The 24,932-nt window shown below is 43.0% G+C and overlaps 1 protein-coding gene across 2 annotated transcripts in view; it reads right to left on the reverse strand.

The window, feature by feature from the left end:
* MAP3K5 (mitogen-activated protein kinase kinase kinase 5) overlaps nt 1–24,932 on the reverse strand; it is a 206,331-nt gene that overhangs the window by 66,966 nt on the left and 114,433 nt on the right. For both annotated transcript variants that reach the window (XR_005778421.1, XM_040429201.1), the window contains exons 7-15: nt 24,613–24,783; nt 21,600–21,712; nt 14,054–14,213; nt 11,930–12,083; nt 10,781–10,888; nt 9,596–9,645; nt 8,305–8,400; nt 7,893–7,974; nt 4,592–4,725 (exon numbers count right to left, since the gene is read on the reverse strand). Coding sequence is in view for 1 of the 2 variants with exons in the window: in XM_040429201.1 (XP_040285135.1) it covers nt 4,592–4,725; nt 7,893–7,974; nt 8,305–8,400; nt 9,596–9,645; nt 10,781–10,888; nt 11,930–12,083; nt 14,054–14,213; nt 21,600–21,712; nt 24,613–24,783 (1,068 nt within the window). In the remaining variant the exon portion in view is untranslated. The remainder of the gene's footprint in view (nt 1–4,591; nt 4,726–7,892; nt 7,975–8,304; nt 8,401–9,595; nt 9,646–10,780; nt 10,889–11,929; nt 12,084–14,053; nt 14,214–21,599; nt 21,713–24,612; nt 24,784–24,932) is intronic.

Consider the following 24,932-nt stretch of genomic DNA (forward strand, 5'->3'; position numbering starts at 1 on the left):
TGATAATGCTCTCCAAGAGTGCCCCCATTAGTAGCAATGACCTCCATATTGTCCTCAATAATAATGCCCCACAGTAACCCAGTAGTAATAATGTAGGTATATTGACCCCCTATAATGCCCCCAGTACTGCCCCTCATATGTTTAATGCCACCCAGTATTTATAAGGCCTCCAGTATTGACATTTGTATTTAATGCGCCCAGCATGTTTATTGTCCCCAGTCAAGCCCTCTGTATTAGTAGAATGTTCCCCAGCAGTGTGCTCTTTATTTATAATGCCCCCCCACTAGTGCCCCCTGTATATTTATAATGCCCCCCTACTAGTGCCCCCACTAGTGCTCCCTGTATTTTTACAATGCCCCCACTAGTTCCTCCTGTATTTTTATAATGCCCTCAGTAGTGACCCCCTGTATTTTTATAATGTCCCCAGCAGTATCCCCTGTATTTTTATAATGTCCCCAGCAGCATCCCCTGTATTCTTTTTCAATGCCCCCAGGAATACTCCCTGTATTTTTAATGCCTCTAGTAGTGCCTCTGCACTCCGCCCACTGTATCCCACCACAGGCGGTGCAATGATGTCATCATGTGACGTGACAAAGTCATCACTCTGCCTACAGACCCAGCGAACGAGGCCTCCTGCTGCTTTATAGGCGTCAGGCCTACATATTATTGATAGTTGTTAAATCCGACTAAGATCCGACTGGAAACATCTGACTGTTATTTTACAAATCTATTAAAGTATTACGGTATATATTCGAAATAGGCCTTAGCCTATTTTTATTTTTCCATTTCATTTTTATTTAATAACTATTAGCCCCCTTAGGGGGCTAGAACCTGGGATTTTTTGTCCCATTCACCCTAAAATAGATTCTGTTAAGGTAAACGGGATTTTGACAAGCTCCCTGCTGCGCTGTGCCAAGTGCATAGTTCAGCAGGGAGCTTACCATGGCAGGCCTAGTAAGCTTTAGAAGTGTCCAGGCTTCCATGAAAACTGATCAGACTCCAGGAATTTCACTGCGGGGGTCCCAATTGAAAGACAGAGGGAGTTGCATCCCCCTGCCTGACTCCACAGATGCTGCGATAGGTTGAACGTGGCATCTGATGGGTTAAATGACGGGGTTTGGTGTGATCGCCATTCCCTGTCATTGCAGCTGGGTTCCTGCTGTATGGTACAGCTGGCACCCACCATGTATGGAGCGGGCTCACTGTAGCAGTCAATTTTGGCATTATGCGTTTAAGGACTAGGGCATATAAAGTCTTTCAGATTCTTCTGTAAAACAGTTACACATGTTAAAAAGTAGTTGAATTTCCAGTTTGAATTCACGTATTCATATTCATCTATTTGAGCTATGGCCTACATTTCATTTAGATATGGAGCCAGTAACAATAGAGTGGATTATCTATATCAAAGCCATAGATTAAAAAAACTAAACAAAACAAGAAAAAGTTCTAGAAATTGAGAGGGATTAAATCCAGATGTTTGTGTCAGTTTAGGTATTTGGTGTTGGCATTAGTTACAGCTATTAAATAAGTGTAGGACAATGGAACATTTACTTCTTGGACCACAATTACTTCTTTATAGTTTTTCCTTATGCTTAATATGGTTTATGCTTTGTATAAATTGGATGGAATCTCAATCTGGCAATCTACTAGGCAAGTCATGCATGCCCATTCTCAAAACATTACAGGATTGTCAAACAGTCTCCATTTTCATGCAGGTGTTCAAGAGATGCCAATTAAAGAAGAGCTGCACAAAGAGAATCCCCCTCAAAGAAGAGAATATTTGATTTCTCATTGAATTAGCTACTGGATAGGCCCTAGGAAACTAAATGCAATAATAAGATTGTCTAAATTTCCAGGCATCAGTTTTTGTTAAAGATGTTGTCCAACTTTACATCCCTTTAGACGGCCGAGAATCATAATGATTAACGCTAACGAGCGTTCATAGTAACGCTCATTAGCGATGATCGGGAGGTGTAAATATATCGCAGATTACGCAATGAACAAGTACAGTGATAGTTTACCAGCAGCAGATCGTGGCATGTAAACACGATCTCCGGCCGGCAAATTACGAGTCATTATGGCATATGGCATTAGCGAAGCGATCACTCCTCCCCATTCTCTGGAGGAGATTAATGCATGTAAATGCAGAAGTCTCCTCCGCCGGCGATCAGCAGATTGTCGACAAGGAAAGCTTCTGTCCCGACTATCTGCTGTCACATCATTACATGTAAACTGTAATAAAAGACTCTATAATCACCACTTAGGACCATATTACACTACCTGATGTTTTGGGCAGTGTGAGTGCCAATGAATGATAACATGATAATGCAGTCATTTCTCCCTCATTCATTTCTGTTGATTATCGGCACCATATCCCGAATTACACAGCGAGATGTGCTGCTGATAATTGGGCATCTTTTATCCTGATGAAACATGCCCATCAGTCACCTAATAAGCTTTTACGTGTTCATCAGCTGATCGATTATCGGGAACTAGTGATCCCCTGCCTCACAATGACTGTCAGCTTTTGTGCATACAGGCAGATATGGCAGCAGCTGATAATCGCTAGTGTGTCGGGATAGTGTAGAAGACTACTAACTTTTAGTTAAGGCCTCTTTCACACTTGCGTTGTTGGGATCCGGCGTGCACTTCCGTTGCCGGAGGTGCCCGCCGGATCCGGAAAAACGCAAGTGTACTGAAAGCATTTGAAGACGGAGCCGTCTTCAAAATGCTTTCAGTGTTACTATGGCACCCAGGACTCTATTAAAGTCCTGGTTGCCATAGTAGGAGCGGGGAGCAGTATACTTACCGTCCGTGCGGCTCCCGGGGGCGCTCCAGAATGACGTCAGAGCGCCCCATGCGCATGGATGACGTGATTCATGTGATCACGTGATCCATGCGCTTGGGGTGCCCTGACGTCACTCTGGAGCGCCCGGGGAGCCGCACGGACGGTAAGTATACTGCTCCCCCGCTCCCCGCTACACTTTACCATGGCTGCCAGGACTTTAGCGTCCCGGCAGCCATGGTAACCATTCAGAAAAAGCTAAATGTCGGGTCCGGCAATGCGCCGAAACGACGTTTAGCTTAAGGCCGGATCCGGATCAATGCCTTTCAATGGGCATTAATTCCGGATCCGGCCTTGCGGCAAGTCTTCAGGATTTTTGGCCGGAGCAAAAAGCGCAGCATGCTGCCGTATTTTCTCCGGCCAAAAAACGTTCCGTTCCGGAACTGAAGACATCCTGATGCATCCTGAACGGATTTCTCTCCATTCAGAATGCATTAGGATAAAACTGATCAGGATTCTTCCGGCATAGAGCCCCGACGACGGAACTCTATGCCGGAAGAAAAGAACGCAGGTGTGAAAGAGCCCTTAGTTTGCTGTATTATTCCTTAAAAGGGAATCTGTCCCCTATTTTATGGTGTCCTAACTAAGGGCAACATAAACTAGTGTCAGGTCTCCTTAGCAAAATGATGGGTTAGGCTACTTTCACACTTGCGTTCGGAGCGGATCCGTCTGGTGTCTGCACATTATCTTTCAGAAAAAATTCTAAGTCTGTAAGTTAGTCAGACGGATCCGTCCAGACTTTGCATTGAAAGTCAATGGGGGCGGATCCGTTTGAAATTGCACCATATTGTGTCATCTTCAAATGGATCCGTCCCCATTGACTTACATTGTAAGTCTGGAAGGATCCGTTTGGCTCCGCACGGCCTGGCGGACACCCGAACGCTGCAAGCTGCGTTCGGGTGTCCACCTGCTGAGCGGAACGGAGGCCAAACGGTGCCAGACTGAGGCATTCTGAGCGGATCCGCATCCACTCAGAATGCATTGGGGCCGTTACGGATCCGTTCGGGGCCTCTTGTGAGAGCCTTCAAGCGGAACCCCGAACGCTAGTGTGAAAGTAGCCTTACTTTACTTAATTGACCCGGCCATTTTGCCAAAAATCTTGTATTGAACAGTTCCAGCTCATGCCAATGAGTCCGCATATTCATGAGCTCCTGGCTGTCCCCGCCCACCTGCTGCTGATTTATAGGGAAAACAAACTGTCAGTCAGAGGCAGATGGGCGGGGAGAGCCGAGAGCTCATGAATGTGGGGACTCACTGGACTGCGCTGGAGATGTTCGGATTTAAAAGTGAGGGCAGCAGAAAACTGGTGATTTTTTATTTTTGATTTATATATTTCTTTATGTGGGATGAATAGGTGAATCATCCAAAAAGCAGAGCACCTTAACCACAGTAACAAACACAGGTGAGCCACGATATATATATATACTGGTGACAGATGCCCTTTATCTTCTAATATACAAACGACAAAATTGTTTTGTGCGCTGCTGGTATAATATACCAGAAAACCAACCAGAATAATATGCGGTCCTGAAATAGGACATAATATTCTCAGAGATCCGCTTTACGTATGGGAGAAAACATTTGTTAAATAAGTAAAATAACAAAAAGAAATCCTACAGTGGGTAGAAAAAAAATGGACACAGATCATACAGATCACACAATATAAGCTCATATTTTTCCTGCTTTTTTTAAACTTTTTTTCATTATTAAAATGTTATTTTTTTTCCTCCACTGTAAGCAACGTACCTGCTGTCTCTCTCAGGCACCTCCTTTATAGCTATCCTGACTTGGTTACTGAGGTCTCGTCCTGCATAAACCACTCCATGTGTACCTTTACCCAACACAACTCTGTCGCCATTTTCATCATATTCATAATCGAACTGCAAAAATAATTAAAAGGATGCCAGATTATAAATCTTTATAAAACAAATGCAATTATGTAATCATCATGTATTAGTTCATTAAAAGGAATACATTTATACATGTGTATATGTCAGTCATAGTCATCAGTGCATATAATTGTGGACACAAGTACGTTACTTATCATTAGAGAGGAGTTGATTTTTTGCTATTTGTTTTAGGTTTGATTCTAAAGAATTGGTCAGCAGATTTGATTTGGATATGAATAAATTCAAACCAAAGGGAAAGTACCAAGACTGTCCTAAAAAGTTGTGCATGATGCTCTGAGGTCTCCACGTGTGCTTCTAACCTCTTTCAAGCTCTTCACACCAGGACGGCATTAGTAATGTGACAGTGTCATATATAGCAGGCATGCTCAACCTGCGGCCCTCCAGCTGTTACAAAACGACAACTCCCAGAATGCCTGAACAGCCTACAGCTATCAGCCGACAGCAGGGCATTGTGGGAGTAGTAGTTTTACAACAGCTGGAGGGCAGCAGGTTGAGCATGTCTGATATATAGCATAAACTCATGGTAGCATGTTTAGAAACACACTGCACTGTCAGATTTTATTTTTAAATGAAATGGAATCTGTCATGATGATTCAGGAATATTATCTGCAGTAACAAATAAGTAGTAACGGCATAAAAGGAGTCCTGATCACAATTTAATATTTTTTGTGCTGTCCTGTATCAGGTGGTACAGGACAGCACAAGGTAAAATAAGGAAAATAAAAAATAGTGATCTTGACTCATTATCTGCAGTACTACTCATGTATTATAGCAGATAATAGTGCAAGATCGTGGTGACAGGTTCCCTTTAAAACATGGTCCACAAATTATTCCATTTAGTGGCAGATGCATTTTTCTCTATTTTCTGACCTGTAAAATTGTGCCTTCCTCGCTAAAATTAGGATTTGTCTGGAAACTAATTTTTGGGAACTTTGAGACAAATTTAATTTGCTTTGAATCAATTCTCTTATCTCTACTTATCATCCCAAGGGCTCATTTACATGACCATAAGGGCCTCGTGCCTGTACTGTGGACTGCAAATAGTGGTCAGCAATGCATGGGCATAGGCTGTGTAAATCCTGTATAATGGGTCAGCGATCCGCAAAACACAGCAAAAAATAGGACATGTCTTATCTTTTGCAGTTTGGAGTGACAGACCCGAAAGCCCACAGAAGCACTTCCGAGTGTTTCCATGGGCCTCCGATTCGTACCTCTGCTCCGCAAAAGAAAGGGCATGACCCATCTTCTGCGACCTCATTCAAGTCAATAGGTCCGAATCCATAGCACAGAATGCACAAAGCCAGTGCCTGTATATTGTGGACCTGCAGTTTGGGGTCCGCAATACGGTCACGGAGCCCTTAAAGTCGTGTGAATGGGCCCCAACAAAGGATTTGAGATGACATCTGAGCACCATCATTTATACCTTCTTAGTAAAATAAAAATACTGCGGTACATTTATCAAGACTGACGTTCCCTTACACCAGTCTTGATCCCTGTCCGCTGGAGTAAAGGGCCCTTTACACGGGCCTAGAATCCGCCAGATAATCGCTAACGAGATTGGTTTCCAGGGGAAACCAAGTCAGTTCTCCTTTACACCAGTTTTGGTAAATGTTCTCTTATTATGTGGTTCAATTCCCTTTAGACCTCTGCTTACCAGAAAACCTAACCTCACCTACTGGTCACACGGTGCACGGTTTGTTAACCACCTGAGAACTCAGCTGTAACAACCTCTGCACCTATGTGAACAGCACATGATCAGGACAGGTTTTCAGCTAATAATATGCATCAAGCCATGTGTAAAGCCTCATTCACACGTCAGTGTTTTGGTCAGTGATTTCTATCAGTGATTGTGAGCCAAAACCAGGATTGGAGCCTCCACAGACATAAGGTATAAGGCCTCTTTCACACGACCGTATGTCTTTATCAGTGTTTTGCGGTCCGTTTTTTCACGGATCGGTTGTTTCGTTTTTTTGTTTCTGTTGTGTTTCCGTTTTTGTTCCATTTTTCCGTATGGCATATACGGTATACAGTAATTACATAGAAAAAATTGGGCTGGGCATAACATTTTCAATAGATGGTTCCGCAAAAAAACGGAACGGATACGGAAGACATACGGATGCATTTTTTTGCGGACCCATTGACTTGAAAGGAGCCACGGAACGTGATTTGCGGGCAATAATAGGATATGTTCTATCTGTCAACAGAACGTAAAAACGGAAATACGGAAACGGAATGCATACGGAGTACATTCCTTTTTTTATGCGGAACCATTGAAATGAATGGTTCTGTATACGGAACACAAAAAAAAGCCCGTAAACGGAAGAAAAAAAAAACCTGTTGTGTGAAAGAGGCCTAAGGGAAAGAGCTGTTCTGACCTGTTCTGTGTTTACAGCTGCACCTGGTTTTGGCTTAAAGAGGACCTTTCACTAGAAAATCTAAACTAAGTATACAGACATGGAGAGCGGCGCCCAGGGATCTCCCTGCACTTACTATTATCCCTGGGCGCCGCTCCGTTCTCCCGGTATAGCCTCCGGTATCTTCATATGTTCGGCTCAATCGCAGCGCTCAGCTCTTAGCCTGAGAGTTTTTTTTTCTCTCAGGCTATAAGCTGTGCACTACAAATGGCCAGCGCTGCAGCAAGGGACAACCCTAATACAAAAACTCTGCCCCATACAAAAGAGGGAGCTGCACACACTGGAGCCTATACCGGGCGAACGGAGCGGCGCCCAGACATACTAGTAAGTGCAGGGGGACCCCTGGGCGCCGCTCTGCCCACTGATATAGTTAGTTTTTAAACTAGTGAAAGGTCCACTTTAAGAATGCTATTATTTTCCCTTATAACCATGTTATAAGGGAAAATAATACAATCTACACAACACCTAACCCAAACCCGAACTTCTGTGAAGAAGTTCGGGTTTGGGTACCAAACATGCCGATTTTTCTCACGCACGTGCAAAACGCATTACAATGTTTTGCACTCACGCGGAAAGATTTAGCATTTTCCCGCGACGCATCCGCATCTTATCCGGGCCAAAAACATGACGCCCATGTGAAAGACGCCTAACAGTTCACAGGACCCTTTCACTTCATCCAGTGTGGCATCACTGTGTGCGTTAGTAAGATATTGGTGCACTAACTTCCAGGGAATCTGTATCACAATCCACTTCGTCTGTGTTTTTTCCATGTTCTTCAGTGATGCTATTCACCATATCAAAAAACCTAAAAAAGAGGGAAAAAAAAGGACATCAAGCCGAAGTCAATTAAAAAATATCATTCAGTTGATGTAGTTTGATATTTATCAGGCAATTTTTGAAAAAAAATATATAAAATATCGAAAGACTGCCATGTACAGTATAAAAAAGCCATATGTATAACAAAGTGTACATAATACATAAAAATATCAAATTACATCCAAGAATTCATAAGAGGCTAACTAACCACAGCATCTAAGGATAAAAAAGAATGCTGCCCTTAGTAGTAAAAACCTTTATAGTGAATGAAGGTAGAATGGCCTAGACGTTTTTCCTTCCGTAGGAAATATTTACGTACTTTTTACAGTGAAGTTCTGTACAGAAGTAGATCTGGAAGTCATCGGAGTTGTGCAAAACATACAGAAAGCAGCATCTTTCTTCAAACTTCGATATGCTGAATAAGACAGAGGGTTGTTAGAATTCGTTTTATACCCATATCAATTATGTTTAAATTAATCAGTGAATTTTACAGAGAAGCAGCTAGAGCAATGAAAATCTCAATAATTGTAAACAATTAAGCAAAATTCAAACATATCAGTTAATAAAATGGGGTCAAACTTATCTATAAGAGTTTATAGCCCTGAAGAGCTGAATTCCCTGCAGCGCCCCTGATCTCTGTCCATACTACTTCTGCATAAATTAGCAATAACGTAATAAATACATAAAAGTGCAAATCAAAACATACAAGGAAACAGAAGAGGACTCATCACATCTACACCATATATGGGCAAAATCTAAATGACTGTATTTTTCGCTGTGCGTCTTCTAAAGCGAATACTAGTGAGCGCTTCCGATACTCACCCTCCCTGGTCTTCTTGCTACGGCCCGCGCTCCACTGTCCTGACCCTGTACAGCGTCAGGACGTAGTGTGCGCACTATGACCTGACGCTGCACGCAGTCAGGTGAAAGTGCAGCGTGGGCCAGAGAAGACAGGGGAGCCCGACGCCGGATCCGTAGCGGAGCCGCGGCGCAGGAAAGGTAAGGAAGTTTTTTTATTTTAGTCTGATGGGGGGTCTGAAAGAAAAGGTCTGATCTGAGCTCTGATGGGGGTCTAAATGAAAAGGTCTGATGGGGGTCTAAAAGAAAAGGGCTGATCTGAGGTCTGATGGGGGTCTAAAAGAAAAGGACTGATTTGAGGTCTGATGGGGTCTAAAAGAAAAGGACTGATTTGAGGTCTGATGGGGTCTAAAAGAAAAGGGCTTATCTGAGGTCTGATGGGGGTCTAAAAGAAAAGGGATGATCTAATGTCTGATGGGGGTCTAAAAGAAAAGGGCTGATTTGAGGTCTGATGGGGGTCTAAAAGAATAGGGCTGTTCTGAGGTCTGACATGGAGGGCTGATATGGGGGTCTGATCTGAGGATCTGATATCTCATGAAAAATATATTTTTCTTATTTTCCTCCACTAAAATCAGGGGTGCGTAAAAATACGGTAATCGCCAATATACACTGTGTCTACCCCAAACGTGTACCAAAATAAAGTATATGTTTTCCCACCAAAAATAATGCCTTATAAAGCCATATAACTGCCAAAATCTTATATATATATATATATATATATATATATATATAATGCACACATAAAAACATACCTTACACCTCTTATGGAAGAGGCACTGAAATTCCATTCGTGAAATCCTTTCTGAAACATGGGGGAAAAAAAGAATAAAAAATGGATGCAGGGGTGATGTATCGGAGAGAGATCAATGCATAAGAACAGAAATGAAGGGAATAGGGATTACAACAAAAGGTTATAATCTATTAATCTAGAAAGAGGTTGAAAATGATTTGCAGTTTGTCAGTTTTTTATTGTGATTAAAGGGAATCTGTCACCTATTTTGAGCCTATAAAACTGTTAACATAGCAATGTGCAATAGAGTACCATCATTCCTGCATGTGTCCTCTTTCTTTTATTCAACTTTTCATTCAGATGAAAAAGCAATTTTTCTGATATGCTAATTAAGCCTCAAGGTGCCCAGAAGGGCGTTATTCCTCTCCTCTAGTGCCCAGTAACGCCCCCCCCCTGCAGTGCCCAGCCCGCCTTTCTTCCAAGCCCAGCACGCCTCCTAAGAAATAAATGTACTCCCACATCGGAGCCGAACGGCGCCGTCCCCTTCACTACCTCATGTAATTTATTCACCCCACCGTCCTTGCGTCCTCCTCTCTTGGCCTCCGAAATCCTGCGCAGGCGCAGTATCGCTGAGTGCCTGCGCCTGTACGATACTCCTGCTCCAGGGGGCAACAGAGCTCCGATTACGTCACTGGGCTCGGCGCATGCCAGTGACACTATTGAGGCTGTTGCCCTCAGGAGTCGGAGTATCGTACAGGCGCAGGCACTCAGCGATACTGCGCCTGCGCGGGATTTCGGAGGCCAAGAGAGGAGGACGCAAGGATGGTAGGGTGAATAAATAACATGAGGTAGTGGAGGGGGCGGCACCGTTCGGCAAGGATGTGGGAGTACATTTATTTCTTAGGAGGCGTGCTGGGCACTGCAGGGGGGCGTTACTGGTCACTAGAGGAGAGGAATAACGCCCCTCTGGGCACCTTGAGGCTTAATTAGCATATCAGAAAAATCGCTTTTTCATCTGAATGAAAAGTTGAATAAAAGAAAGAAGACACATGCAGGAATGAAGGTACTTTATTGCACATTGCTATGTTAACAGTTTTATATGGTCAAAATAGGTGACAGATTCCCTTTAACAAGGACAAAATATGTTGATATACTTTACTATTAATATGGCGTCATATATTCTTTTCATGTCATATAATTTAATTACCTTATCATGTGGAAGTACGTGCCAGATAGATATCGTTTTCTCCTCAGCTTCACTATTGATGGAAAGATAGGATGGCTGATAGATCTTTGTAGGTTCCAGGATCAAGACCTAGTCGAGTATGAAAAAGGCCGTATCAAGTTAAAGGCTATGGACACCTCAATTAGTCTTCATTAAACATTTTCAACAGTTTTTCCTCTACAGCCTCCACTTTCACTACATCTACAAAACATTACTCTGCCTCACACAGAATCCTTTAGGCCCCTTTCACACGGGCGAGTTTTCTGCGCGGGTGCAAAGCGTTAGTTGAATGTATTGCACCCACACTGAATCCGGACCCATTCATTTCTATGGGGCTGTTCACATGAGCGGTGATTTTCACGCATCACTTGTGTGTTGCGTGAAAATCGAAGCAAGCTCTATTTTGTGCGTTTTTCACACAACGCAGGCCCCATAGAAGTGAATGGGGCTGCGTGAAAATCGCAAGCATCCGCAAGCAAGTGCATGAGTACAGCCTTTACCTCCACTTGTGTTAATAAAAAAAGAAAGTAAAAAAAAACTTACCTCCTCCATTTGTTAGCTCGCTGCTGACTGGAAGCTCAGGATAGGACCTGCAAGAAGTCATCACACTGGAGCACAGGTCCTGTCCTGAGCTTCCAGTCAGCATTATTCTTACTGGGGGCACTAATGGGGGTATTCATCTTTACTGTTGGCATTCAGCTCGGACCTTCACCTGACTGCAGACTGAGGTATGTAGACCTTTAATAAAACTAGTTCAGTACCCCTGTTCTATATGTTTATGAGGTTTCCTATATTTAATTTCAGAAACTGATCCTATGAAGAAAAGCCTAATGAAAATATTCATTCATATGATTTGTACGATCTGTTCAATTTCAGATCAGTGGGGTGTCTTGACACCTGCATCGATTTGCTGACATTGTTTAGTACAGCATCAGACATTTTGTAGAGGCAATATCTAGTATGGTTGCTCAGTCTCAGTGCAATACCAGACACAACCCCTACCAAAATGTATGGCACTATGCCTGGAGAAGATGTAATGTTCATTGATAATCCTAAGGATAGCTCATCAATATTTTAGAAAATCTGTTTCGATTTTGACTTTCATACAAATATTGGGCAATATGTACTTACTGGAAATCGCACAACAGACACATTTGTATTTGTAGATTCAACTAGAAAATCCATCCAAAAATCAACAATCTCTTGTTTGGATACATGTTTCTCCAAGTTTGGTTTCTTGAATTTTTGGTAAATCAGAATAGTGTCCACCACAGAGTTCAAGTACCTAAACAGGAGCCGATGCAATGAATGAATTGACAAAATGACTAACATTGACACTAGTCCAACAGCCGTAATTTGCTCATTGTTATTCTGAACGTATTTAAATGTATGCTTATATTTGAAAACATGAGATATAGTCTCCTTGTAGGTTGTTAGGATACAGATGGCAAAGAAATATAATAATTGTGACAAAAAGCTGTAGGAATTGTAATACAATTAAAAGTAAGGCTACTTTCACACTAGCCTTTACATTTTCCAATATTGAGATCCGGCAGAGGATCTCAATACCGGAAAAAAAAACGCTTCCGTTTTGTCCCCATTCATTGTCAATGGGGACAAAATGGCACTGAACAGAACAAAATGCATTCAGTTCCATTTGGTTGCGTTGCCATACCGGAGAGCAAACTGCAGCAAGCTGCAGTTTTCTTTCAGTCATGGGATACAGAGCAAAACGGATCGGGCATGACCCATAATGCAAGTCAATGTGGACGGATCAGTTTTCTCAGACACAATAGAAAACGGATCTGTTCCCGATTGACTTTCAATGGTGTTCATGACGGATCCGTCCGTCCCCCATTGCCTTTCAGTGGTGTTCATGACGGATCCGTCCTCCATTGCCTTTCAATGGAGTTCATGACTGATCCGTCATTGCCATGTTAAAGATAATAAAACCGGATCCATTCATAACGGATGCAGATGGTTGTATTATCAGTAACTGAAGCGATTGGGTGATCCCTGCTGGATGTGGCAAAAACACAAGTGTGAAAGTAGTCTAAAACATGCCTTGAGATGAAAATGCAGAAACCAAAAGGCATGTTTATTGGCATTAGTTAATTAAAATCCTCTATATGATTCATTTTATTTAAAAATAAATAAAGAAAACTATTCATAAAATAACAGCATAGTCACCAAAGCAGGCATATTTAAAACAGATTTGTCATATGTTGCTGTACAGTGATAGAACTAATCTACAAGTTGTGGCTTATTTTCAGTGCTATAAAACAATGACTTAAAGGGGCTTTCCGGGATTAATCAATATCAGATCGATGGGGGTCCAACTTTCGGCACCCCAGCTGATCAGCTACTTTATTTGAAGAGAAGGCCGTGCTCCAGGTGAGAGCTTTACCCGCTCGCGGTCGACATCGCAGTGGTGAGCAGGTGTAATTACAAGAAGCTGTCCCATTCTCATCTATGGGATGACTCCTTCCTATACACTTGATAGGAAGGAGCCGTTCTATTCAAGTGAATGGGACAGCTTGTAATTACACCTGCTAAACACTGCGATGTCGACAGCGAGCGGGTAAAGCTCTCGCCTGGAGCATGGCCTTATCGTCAAACAGCTAATCAGCGAGGGTGCCAGGTGTTGGACCCCCACCGATCGGATATTGATGACCTATCCTGAGGATGTGTAACTGGGTTACGTGACACATGGGAGACACGTCACCACTGCTGCCAGTAATTGTTTGCAGTGGCCACATGACCTGCATCAAACTGGATGGTTGACATGGAGAGACAAGAGATCTGTGGTGCCCTAAGTGGAACAATAGAGCCCGAACCCAGCAGTGGGGATCAGGTAAGTATAATTGCCCCCACGGGTCCAGCCATGCTAGGTGGGCTGCTGAAAATGTCCCGGAGGATAAACAACCCCTTTAAAGTTTGATGATTAGCATACCTATCAAAACAAAAATAGTGGTGCCACCTAACCTATACTGGGAGAGTTGGGTAGCACTTTTCTAAAATGACTGCAAAGCTCCTAGCTTGCACAAAAAAACCACAGCCCTAGAAGCATTGCTTCTGCGTGAGAATATTGTTCCTCATGGTTGCACCATACTGCAGGCACATGGATTGCCTATAGGTTATTAATGCATACATAGGGACAAGGTGCTATAAGTCCCACACAGGGACAGATCCAACATACAAGTTGTATGGTGATGTGAAACTGGTTATGATAAAAATACAAAAACTGAAACTTACCAAGCTGGTGTCTTCATCTTAAATAGTTTTTCTGCTGCCTGGATTACTTTTGTGTGGTCATTTGCTAACACACTAGCTCCCATATAGTATCCAACATCCCAATAGCTCTGAAGTTTCTCCATGCTTCCCTTTTTACCCAGCAAACTGCTAATTTTCACTCCTGTAAGAAGACAAAAAATACTTTTTAAATTATCGGCAAGCAACTATAGGAATGGGCTGTATGTCATTTTTTCTGAGCACAAATCAACTAGTAAAGAATAAGCAGTGAAAATAAATACCATACAGATTACATTTGACACTTTTCTAGTAAATAAAAAAAAAAAAAACAATAGTTCTGCTATTCATGTCTATTTACTCTATAGGTTTCTCCCATTGTAATTTGCAAAGATCAATGCAATAGGATGATCAGTAGAGCTAAAAGTTTCAGGATAAAGATGAAACATTACAATACTAAAATGTATACATTCAAAACATTTATTACACCAATATGTTACAGAAGTAGTCATATATAATATAAATGCATATTAGATATGTTCTCCATTTCCATTGAGAATATATATATATATATATATATATATATATATATATATAATTTCGGATCCATTAATTTCAATTGCCTCTGCAAAAATGCGGACACCAATCATATTGCTGTCCGAATCACGGAATCCGTTCCGTTTTCCTATTTTCGAGTATGCGGATCCTGAAAAAAAAATTAAGCTTGTACTACTTTCTGTCCGTTTTCAGTTCCGTTGTCCATTCAAGTCAATGGATCCGCATAAATGCGGATGACATGCACAAAACCATCCGAATGTCATCCGATTTTGCGGATCCGTTGACAGGAAAATGGATGGAAAAAAAAAAACTGAATAACGGAAACACGGAACGGATTCGGAAGCACTTTAGTAAAAAAATGGAAGGTTGTACTGAAAAACGGATCCGCAAAAAAAAAGGAACGTTTATCTGGAAAGGTAAAAATACTGACGTGTGAATGGAGCCTAACTTTTACAGATGAACTTAATGTGACCTTCTCTAAACTGTTGTCCAACTGTTCAATGTTTCAGTACATTTTGCACAACTTGCTGTTCTCTAACAAGGAGCTTAACGGCAAACAGTTGTTTGATCCATGAATCGCCCAATATATTTCCTGGTTTAATTAGAATTGGTATTTAAAGAGGACCTTTCACCGATCCTGACATTGTGAACCAAGTATTATGACATATACAGCGGCGCCCAGGGATCTCACTGCACTTACTATTATCCCTGGGCGCCGCTCCGTTCTCCCTTTATGTCCTCCGGTATGTTCGGGGACTTGGTTATAGTAGGAGGAGACTGCCCTTGTTCTGCTGGGCGTCTCCTTCTCCTAGGCCGTAGCGCTGGCCAATCGCAGCGCAGAGCTCACAGCCTGGGAGAAAAAACCTCCCAGGCTGTGAGCTCTGCGCTGCGATTGGCCAGCGCAACAGCCTAGGAGAAGGAGACGCCCAGCAGAACAAGGGCAGACTCCGCCTACTATAACCAAGTCCCCTAAGTCTCCGCCTACTATAACCAAGTCCCCGAACATACCGGAGGACATAACAGGAGAACGGAGCGGCGCCCAGGGATAATAGTAAGTGCAGTGAGATCCCTGGGCGCCGCTGTATATGTCATGATACTTAGTTCACAATGTTTGGAACGATGAAAGGTCCTCTTTAAACCAGAGAAAGGTATGTGCAGCAGATGATAACTTCTGTCAAAACCTCTTCCACAACTGCACTTTAGGAAACACTGCTTTAATGGATCCTTTAGAAGTCTCCAGATATAAAGCTGCTAGATGGATTCCAAAAGGACACATTATTTTGTCTGTACTGCACCATTTCTAGATGTACAGTATATATCACCACCTGAAAGGTTACATGGAGGAGTGGATAGAGCCTAAGATATCTGTCTTGTACTGCCATGGTCAGCTCACAATAGTAAATACTTTTGTTCACATTTTGACATCATGAGACCAAGACGACACCTAACAATTGATCAACAGTACCTCGCCAGACAGAAGTGGCCACTGAGCTTAGAGTGTTATAGAGTGTCATCAGCAGGTTGCAACAGAGATACAGAGACACTGGAACAGTCACAGAAAGGCATAGAAGTGGGGAGTCTGATCTGAGGTCTGATTGGGTGTCTTATTGGTCTGATTAATATGGGGTCTGATCTGAGGTCTGCTTCCCATGGGAGCTTACTTACATGGAGGTCTGATTGGGGGTCTTATAACAATTAGACATAGGATCTAAGGTTTGATTGGCGGTTTGATGTGTGGTCTGATAGGGGGTCTTATTAACATTGGGAGTCTGATCTGAGGTCTGATTGGGTGTCTTATTAAAATTGGGGGTCTGTTCTGAGGTCTAATTCACAATGGGGGTCTGATTGAGGCTTTGAGCTGACTTCTGATTAACATTGGGGGTCTGTTCTGAGGTCTAATGAAAAATATATTTTTTCTTATTTTCCTCCTCCTAGCACCTAAGTGCATCTTATGGGCAGGTGAGTCTTATAGGTCGAAAAATACAATCTTAAATCCATTTGCCATTGATTTACATAAAAATAAATAAAAAAAATCATAAAGAAAATTATAATGACTTCTCAGTCTTTTTCTACTAGGGCGTCGCCAGCCAGAACAAGGGAAGCCTGGGCCTCACCAATGTTTGAAGTCTATGCCAATACATCAAACTGATTTCAATAATGCCAAAAATTATAGTGCTAATGCTACGCTTATTTATAAAGTGAGATGCTTGGCCAATGCATTTTGTACAAAACCATCTGAGCCCGTCTGCCGTACGTCAAGGTGATCTCTGTAAGACGGATCCTAACACTAAATACTACCTGTTATGCGCCATAATGGCCGCCATAAAGTTCAGGGAGAGTTGGATCCACATGCATGCTGGATCCACTCTGCTTTTTACCATTTTTGGTGCCATAATGGCCTCCATTACAAGGGATGCAGGTACCAACATGCAAGCCGAGCCCACTCTATACCTTTCCTTGTGCCAGACCGCTTCCAATGAATGTAGTGAGAGCAGGCTACAGCTTTATACTGAAACTAATTAAAATCAGCCTATGGGGCAGACAGGCTAATCAGGAGTGCACGACTCGCTGGAGTGCCACATCTCCAGCATTGTAAATCTGCAAAATGTGCATTGTTAATAGCATTCTTAATACAGAATGCTTACTAAAATGTCGATTGAGGGGTTAAAAAAGAGAAAAAAAATTAAGCTCACCTCATCCACTTGTTCGAGCAGCCGGCATAGTCTTCTTTCTTCTTCCTTCAGGACCTGCAAAAGGACCGCTAATGACGTAATCGCGCTCACTACGTGGTGAGCGCGGTGACGTCAGCGCAGGTCCTGCTGAATGAAGATAGAAGGATCTTCTATCTTCATTCAGCAGGACCTGCGCGGACGTCACCGCGCTCACCACGTGGTGAGCGCGATTACGTCATCTAAGGTCCTTTTGCAGGTCCTGAAGGAAGAAGAAAGAAGACGATGCTGGCTGCGCGAACAAGTGGATGAGGTAAGCTTAATTTTTATTTATTTTTTTAACCCCTCTATCGTCATTTTAGTAAGCATTTTGTATTAAGAATGCTATTATTTTCCTTTATAACCATGTTATAAGGGAAAATAATAAAATGAATAGAACACCTAACCCAAACCCGGTCTGGGTACCACATTCAGTTTTTTTCTCACGCGCGTACAAAACGCATTGCACTCGCTCGGAAAAAACTGAACATCGGAACGCAATCGCAGACAAAACTCACTGCAATTGCGTGCCTACTCGAGCGGATTTCCCGCAATGCACATGCGACCCATCCGGAGCAAATCTGTGATGCCCGTGTGAAAGTTGCATAAGGCAGAGGGATGGTGACCTCCTAGGAATCCCTAGACCTCTCCCTGACTCCTGCCAATATGAGTAGACCCTGAAGGTGGAAATACTCATACACCGGAACCTAGGCCCTGAAGACTCTGGAAGGCCCTATGAATAGTGGCAGGAAATGAGACTACTGGTTCCTCCCCAGAAGAAGGAACCAGCATCTCCCTGAGGCCTAAACAACACACACAAGTGATCAACAAAATGCAAGACAAAATGCACTTAGCTTAAAGCAGAATGGGGGAGCAGGAGATCTAAAGGAACAACACACCAGTTCAACCAACTCCAGCAGGAAATACCAACCGCAAGGTAATGTCACGACTATGGTCATGGTCGTGACTCTTAGAGCCGCATGCAGTTGCCAGCGGCCAGGTTTGGTTGTTTACCGCAGGTGAGGGCTGTTAGTTGGTAGCCTCACGTGCGGTTGCCGCTGGCAACATGGTGTTGTTGGCAGTGTAGCAGCCTGAGCTTGTCACTAGGCGCCTCGCTGTCAATGCATGCGGTTGCCACTGGCAACGTGTGTTTGTATGTGTGCACTTTCTCCGTTTGGTGTGCAAGGGGTTAAGTTGTGTGTGTTAGGAGTGGTGGGTGTGACCTAAGGCCTCCTTATGTGTTGGTGTGGTGGAGCCTGAAAGTCAGTTTGATTTTGGTTGTCAGCTTGGTGTGGAGCTCTGCTCCTGGGCTGTTTGTGATTATGTCTGTGTGAGTCACCCTTATTTATTATATTGTTTCCCTTGCTCTGTCTGCGTGTCCCCTCCGGCGTGTTAACGTTTTCCCTCTCCCACCTGGTGTATGTTATGGTGTGGGCCTTGTTTGGAGGTTATTGTGTTGTAGTGTGTTTCATCCGAAAGGGGGCTGCTTTCCCGGAGGGGTTTAAGCAAAGACATCTAGACAGTGCGTTTCCGGTCCATCTCGTCGGCGGCAGTAAGTTCTGGTAATCTAGGTTGTCTATTGCCTTTTTTTACTTACCTGTCGTTCGGCTGTGAACCCTGTCTAGTTGGTGGCCAGCTTCTGGGCTTCTGGAGACACCATGCATCCATTGTGCTGGATGAATGGGTGGTCTCTGCCCTGTCTTCAGGCTTAGGGCATAGCAGGGATACCTAGGGTTCTAGGTTGGAGAGCATGAGCCCCCTTACCTTCTGAGGCGGCTCATGCATTAGGAGTTTAGGGAGATCTTCAGGGTCGCGTTAGGTGTCCTGCTCCCTGTTCCCTGCGTTGCAGCGAAAGCCGAGACACGTGGGGGGTTTCCCCCACTCCCCGCCGTGACAGGTAAGAAGTGTGAGTCAGAACTAAATAGCCTCAGCAATGACCATCAGCTGCACCAGACAAGAGGTGTGGTCATTACCAAACACAACACTGAAAGGAGAAAACAGAGAGACTGTGAGATACCCTCATGTGCCCCCAGTCTCTCCGATCTTCTCACCTATGTCATGGGAGGGACCGTGACAACGACTCTTTGATCACTTTGACCAAAAAATGACAAATCAACCATTTTGACCTTTTTTTTTCGGTTTCGTCGTTCTCCGTATGGGATTACATTTTTTATATTTTAATAGTACAGGCATTTTTGCATGCCGGGATACCTATGATGATCAATTTTTTCACATGATCTGTTTTTTTTCTGTTCTTCTGACGGATCAGAAGAACAAAAAAATAAACAAGAGCCTAAATGAGAGATTGATGCAACCAGAGAAAGGTATGTGCAGCAGATGATAACTTCTGTCAAAACCTCTTCCACAACTGCACTTTAGGAAACACTGCTTTAATGGATCTTTTAGAAGTCTCCAGATATAAAGCTGCTAGATGGATTCCAAAAGGACACATTATTTTGTCTGTACTGCACCATTTCTAGATGTACAGTATATATCACCACCTGAAAGGTTACATGGAGGAGTGGATAGAGCCTAAGACATCTGTCTTGTACTGCCATGGTCAGCTCACAGTAGTAAATACTTTTGTAATTCTTGCCTGGCACAGCTTGCTGCTAGTACTGCCAATAACCCATTTCCGTCTCATAATCATTCTCAAGCCAACAAAACGTGACCACATTTATACCATGTAAACTCTACTCAAAGACACACAGCAGGGGAGAAAAAGTAAAACATCACATGCCTAAAAAGTTATTCATTCTGCGAGTTGACCTATCTTTAACCTTAAAGGGATTCTGTCTCCTGGATTTTAGTGACAGAGTTTTTAACATCATCACATCAGTCTGCTCGCTTTGTATTAAAATATACTAGTATTACTACCCTAAGTGTTGTCCTCTGTCTAGAAAATCACTTTTATTAATATGGTAATTACCTGAGTAAGGAGCCCAAGTGGCTGTCCCTCCGGCCGTTGGAGCCAAGACGCGCCCCTTCTCCTGGAGCCCAGCACCGCCCCACTGCTAATTTATTTACTCCTCATTGCCGGCTGGAGCATGTGCAGTGCGTCCTGTGAGGCCGATTCCAGGAGCTGACGTGTATCCACGGCGCATGTGCAAGCTTATGGCTCAGCGAACGCATTCCGTGGATACACATGTCAGCGCCTGGAATCGGCCTCACAGGACCACCTGCACATGCTCCAGCCGGCAATGAGGAGTAAATAAATTAGCAGTGGGGCGGTGCTGGGCTCCAGGAGAAGGGGCGCGTCTGGGCTCCAACGGCTGGAGGGACAGCCCCTTGGGCTCCTTACTCAGGTAATTACCATATTAATAAAAGTGATTTTCTAGACAGAGGACAACACTTAGGGTAGTAATACTAGTATATTTTAATACAAAACAAGCAGACTGATGTGATGATGTTAAAAGCTCTGTCACTAAAATCCAGGTGACAGAATCCCTTTAAAAAAATTAAATCTATAAAAATTTTAATAATCTGTACAATCTTATTAAGGGGTCCACCTTTTTATTCCCACCGCCACCCCCCGTCAGACCTGTGGAGGAAGGCATATTCACCTGCTCCCCGCTGCTTATTTCCGACACCTTCTGCATTTGATACACTTTGTTCCCTGCTTGTAAACTTTCAGGATGACTAGTGACGTACCACTTGGGGGACACATCACGTTTGGCTGCAGGGGAACATGTGACCCCCGTCCATTCTGGAAGTTTACAAGCCATGGTGGACTGAAGGAGCCGGAACCAAGCTGCAGGCAGCAGGTACAAAAAGCATTAAATAGCTGGAATCCCCTAAGCTGGAAACCCCTTTAAGTTAAGATTGCCCAGACCTTGCAAATTCAAAATATCATTTCTTGGGAAATCACGGTATACGGTAAAAGTAAACAACATTTAAAATTGTGATTTTAGTTTTTCACACATGGTACCTTAAATAGTGACTCTCCTTTGAATCAGTGTGAACATTTACTAGAAATACTTCTTTAAGAAAACGCTTGGCCACCAGTTTCTTTTGGTCTGGTTCTGCAGTATAAAACGGATGGGCAATGCAAAGAACCTGGCTTAAGACTGTCCCGCTCTTGCTCAGCATGCAATACTCTAGCCTTTAAATTTACCGTACACAGGAACACAGTCCGAGCTGGCGTACACTGCCTGTTTTATGACAGTCTACAGCAGCAGAGAAATGCATCATGAATCATGCAACGTTTCACAGATATTGCTCAGGGCAGGTCTCTGTACTGAGCCACAAAAAGTGTGGATAAGAAAATGACCAATTAGTCAAATTACCGATTTTACGAAGTTCAAATGAAGAATCAAAGTTATGCCCAGCCGCCAAAAGGAGCACTGCATAATTAATTCCAGAGTGAAGGGTTGGCTCAGACTCAAATGCTCTCCTGTACCTAGAAAAGCAAACACATTGAGACAGATTAATAAACATAAGACGGGTGTTCACACCCTGAATTTCCTGCGGTTCCATAATATTCCCACATTCACCGCGTAGCTGCCTCATTTGGCTCAGTACATGTACATTTCCTGACAGTCCTTACTCCTTGGTGGTTAAGCTACTTTCTATCATAATATCGATCTCTGCAAGTAATCTCAAGGTGGGCTGACCTCAAGGGGAGCTTGTGTTACATGGACAAAAAGTTGGGGAAAAAAAGTTGAAACTTTTTATACTTGCAAACCACAGATAAGCCAGAGGAAGGAACAAACCACCCCTGAATGGCACAGAGCAACTCCTTCCTGACCACTACTGATGGATATTTGTGGTAACCCATATAATATGTTTCTCAAGTAATATCAAATCCTTGAATGTTCGGATTACAAAGTACGGTAATGCTTTCAACTTAAATAAATTGCGTTTTGCCTTATTATAAGCAAGCAGTGACCGCTTTCACATCGGTTACTATAGGGTCCATTTCCAGATTTATATATAGTCTTTTCTAATTATAAGACAATAGCCTTTTGGCCTTTACAGCAGCAGACTGACACCAAGTGCTATATTCTTCAATTACACCCAGATCCTTCTCCATTTTGACTCACCTAAAGCCTCATTCACACAGCTGGTGTTCGGTGAGTTTTTTTTTTTTTTTTAGCAAAACCAGGTGCGGCTCTAAACACAGAACTGGTGCAAATCTTTCCCTCATACCTTATGGCCTCATGCACACGGCTGTTGTGCAGCCGTTCTGTGCATTGGGGTCCACAATTTGCGGAAACATTAACGGACGCCTCAGACAGATGCTATGCTGTGGCATCCGTCACCATAGAGTTTAATTGTAAAAAATAAATAAATGTAGTGTACCCAGTTTAGGCTACTTTCACACTAGCAGCACGGAGGCATGCAGCGCACGGCGAGAGGCTGTCGGAATAAATGTCGGACATGTCATAGTTTTATTCCGGCAGCCTCTCGCCGTGTGCTGCTGTGCCTCCGCCGGAACTCCGCCCCGCCCCCATTATAGTCAATGGGGACGGAGCGGCAGTCTGGGGGCACACGTTCACTAGCGGCAGGACGTACTTTTGTACTCCTCCTCAGGTAAAAATACTCCAATGGTAAGAGGAGTATTTTTACTCTTCTGGAAAAAAAGTAGTGCGACCTCTGCACACAACTATGAATCAAGCTGCTCAGTTACTGCTCTATAAGATGTGGATTGCAGATTACACTGCATTTTCATGGTGACAGATTCCCTTTAGGCATCTTGCGCACGACCGTATATATTTAGCGGTCCGCAAAAATTTGGATGACATCCGTGTGCATTACGTATTTTGCGGAACGGAACAACTGGCCCATAATAGAACAGTACTATCCTTGTCCGTAATGCGGACAATAATATGATATGTTCTATATTTTGCAGAATGGAAACAAGGACATACGGAAATGCAACGCACATAGAGTAACTTCCGTATTTTTCTTTTTTGCAGAACCATTTAAGTGAATGGTTCCGCATACGGTCCGCCAAAAAAACGGAACAGACACGGAAAGAAAATATGTTCGTGTGCAAGAGGCCTTAATGAGAGGCAGGTCCTTGCAGTAATATAGCAGACATTACCACTTCCCTCCAGTGCTTCCTTGCTGTATGTTTTACAGGCTTGCCTACCTCATTCCTTTTGACGAAATAATGCCTTCTACAATACAGAGGCAAATTTACAATCAATTGAACTGAATTCTAAATCCTTTTCAGGATCACCGTTGACTAAAGAGGACATTCATGTAATTACTATTGTTATTCAGGATTTCAGTGTAACAAGTGAGGATTATGACTGTTCATGGGCCGGAATGTGCTGCTTTGCCCTAAGTCCATGCTGCTGAAGTTGGAAAGCGAACTGCAGGACATTAATAAAACATAATTATTCAAAGCAATTAAATATGTATAAACCACAGATGTATCAAGGCTTTTCAAGATGGTGATAATAACAGCTTGGAATATGAATCCACTCCAATGCCACTACTGCACGCAGTATGTCACCTGGTTATGTATGAAGAGTCTTGAAGACCAATAATTTTAGCTAAAAAAGTGCCATAAATTATGACATACAAGAACTCTGAATGATGTAGTCATGATTATAAAATCCAAGAACTTTAATAAGTAAAGCAGCGTTAATATGAACACCAAGAGGGCAAATGCCACCTTAACCGGAAAGGAAAGTCAAATTTTGCCCAAAAGACAAGAAAAAAACATTACATTTACAGAGGAATGAACAGCACACTTCCATGGTGCCCTCTTTGTCACCTTTTTAGTTGTAAATACACTAATTCTCAGGCTTTTCTTCCGACATCCACGATGGCCACACCACTTCTAAGATTGTCTGATGCACACTGTGTATCGGTAGCCCAAAACTCTTCCTGCTTGTCTAGACCTGCTCTTGGATTGGACAGCGCTGTTCACGTGAGCAATGCTGGCCAAGCTGAGGACAGCAGGAGGTGTCTAGTCTTTGGCTACCAAATGTACAGTATGCATCAGATAGTCTGAGAAGTGGTGTGGCAATATTGGATGGCAGAAAAGGAGCCCGGAAGTTGACAGATCTGCAGCTGAAAAGATGAAAAGGAGGGCACTATGCAAGTGTTGTGTTCGTTTCCCAGTTAGTGATTTATTTTTCTCGAGCTGTAGGGTCGCTTTAGGCCACAAACAAAGATACACACTGTCGGGCATAAAAGCTGCTCTTTTGCAACATTTCTCTACAGCCAGGAGATAAGTATATGATATCCTTTTCCTGAAGTCAAATACTCTTAATATTATCCAAATAGTCAGCTGAAAGCATTGGTCTGGTCACACCCAGCAGGCTTATTAAATAGTATACTGACCAGTGTATGCCTTTGTCTCGGCTCTCCTCATCAGTGAAATTAGAATCCAGAAACTTATCTTTGTAGATTCTTCCCACCAGACAGTACACATCAGAAGCAACCTGGTCTTCATGTTGTACCAAGGGTAACATTATCTCAAGAGCTTTCTCTCTGTCCCCTGGTAGCTTCCTCCTAAACATACAAAAAAAAGTGAGACCACATAAAGGATTACAGAAGTATTCAAGGCACTCTGTATTTTATTAAACTACAGTATAAAACAAAATACAAAGGCATAATGCTCCACCTGCTATTAATGGTAGTGACACACAGGGATGTAAAAC

This window comes from Bufo bufo, chromosome 4, assembly GCF_905171765.1.
Source record: "Bufo bufo chromosome 4, aBufBuf1.1, whole genome shotgun sequence".
In the NCBI taxonomy this organism is placed as follows: Eukaryota; Metazoa; Chordata; class Amphibia; order Anura; family Bufonidae; genus Bufo; species Bufo bufo.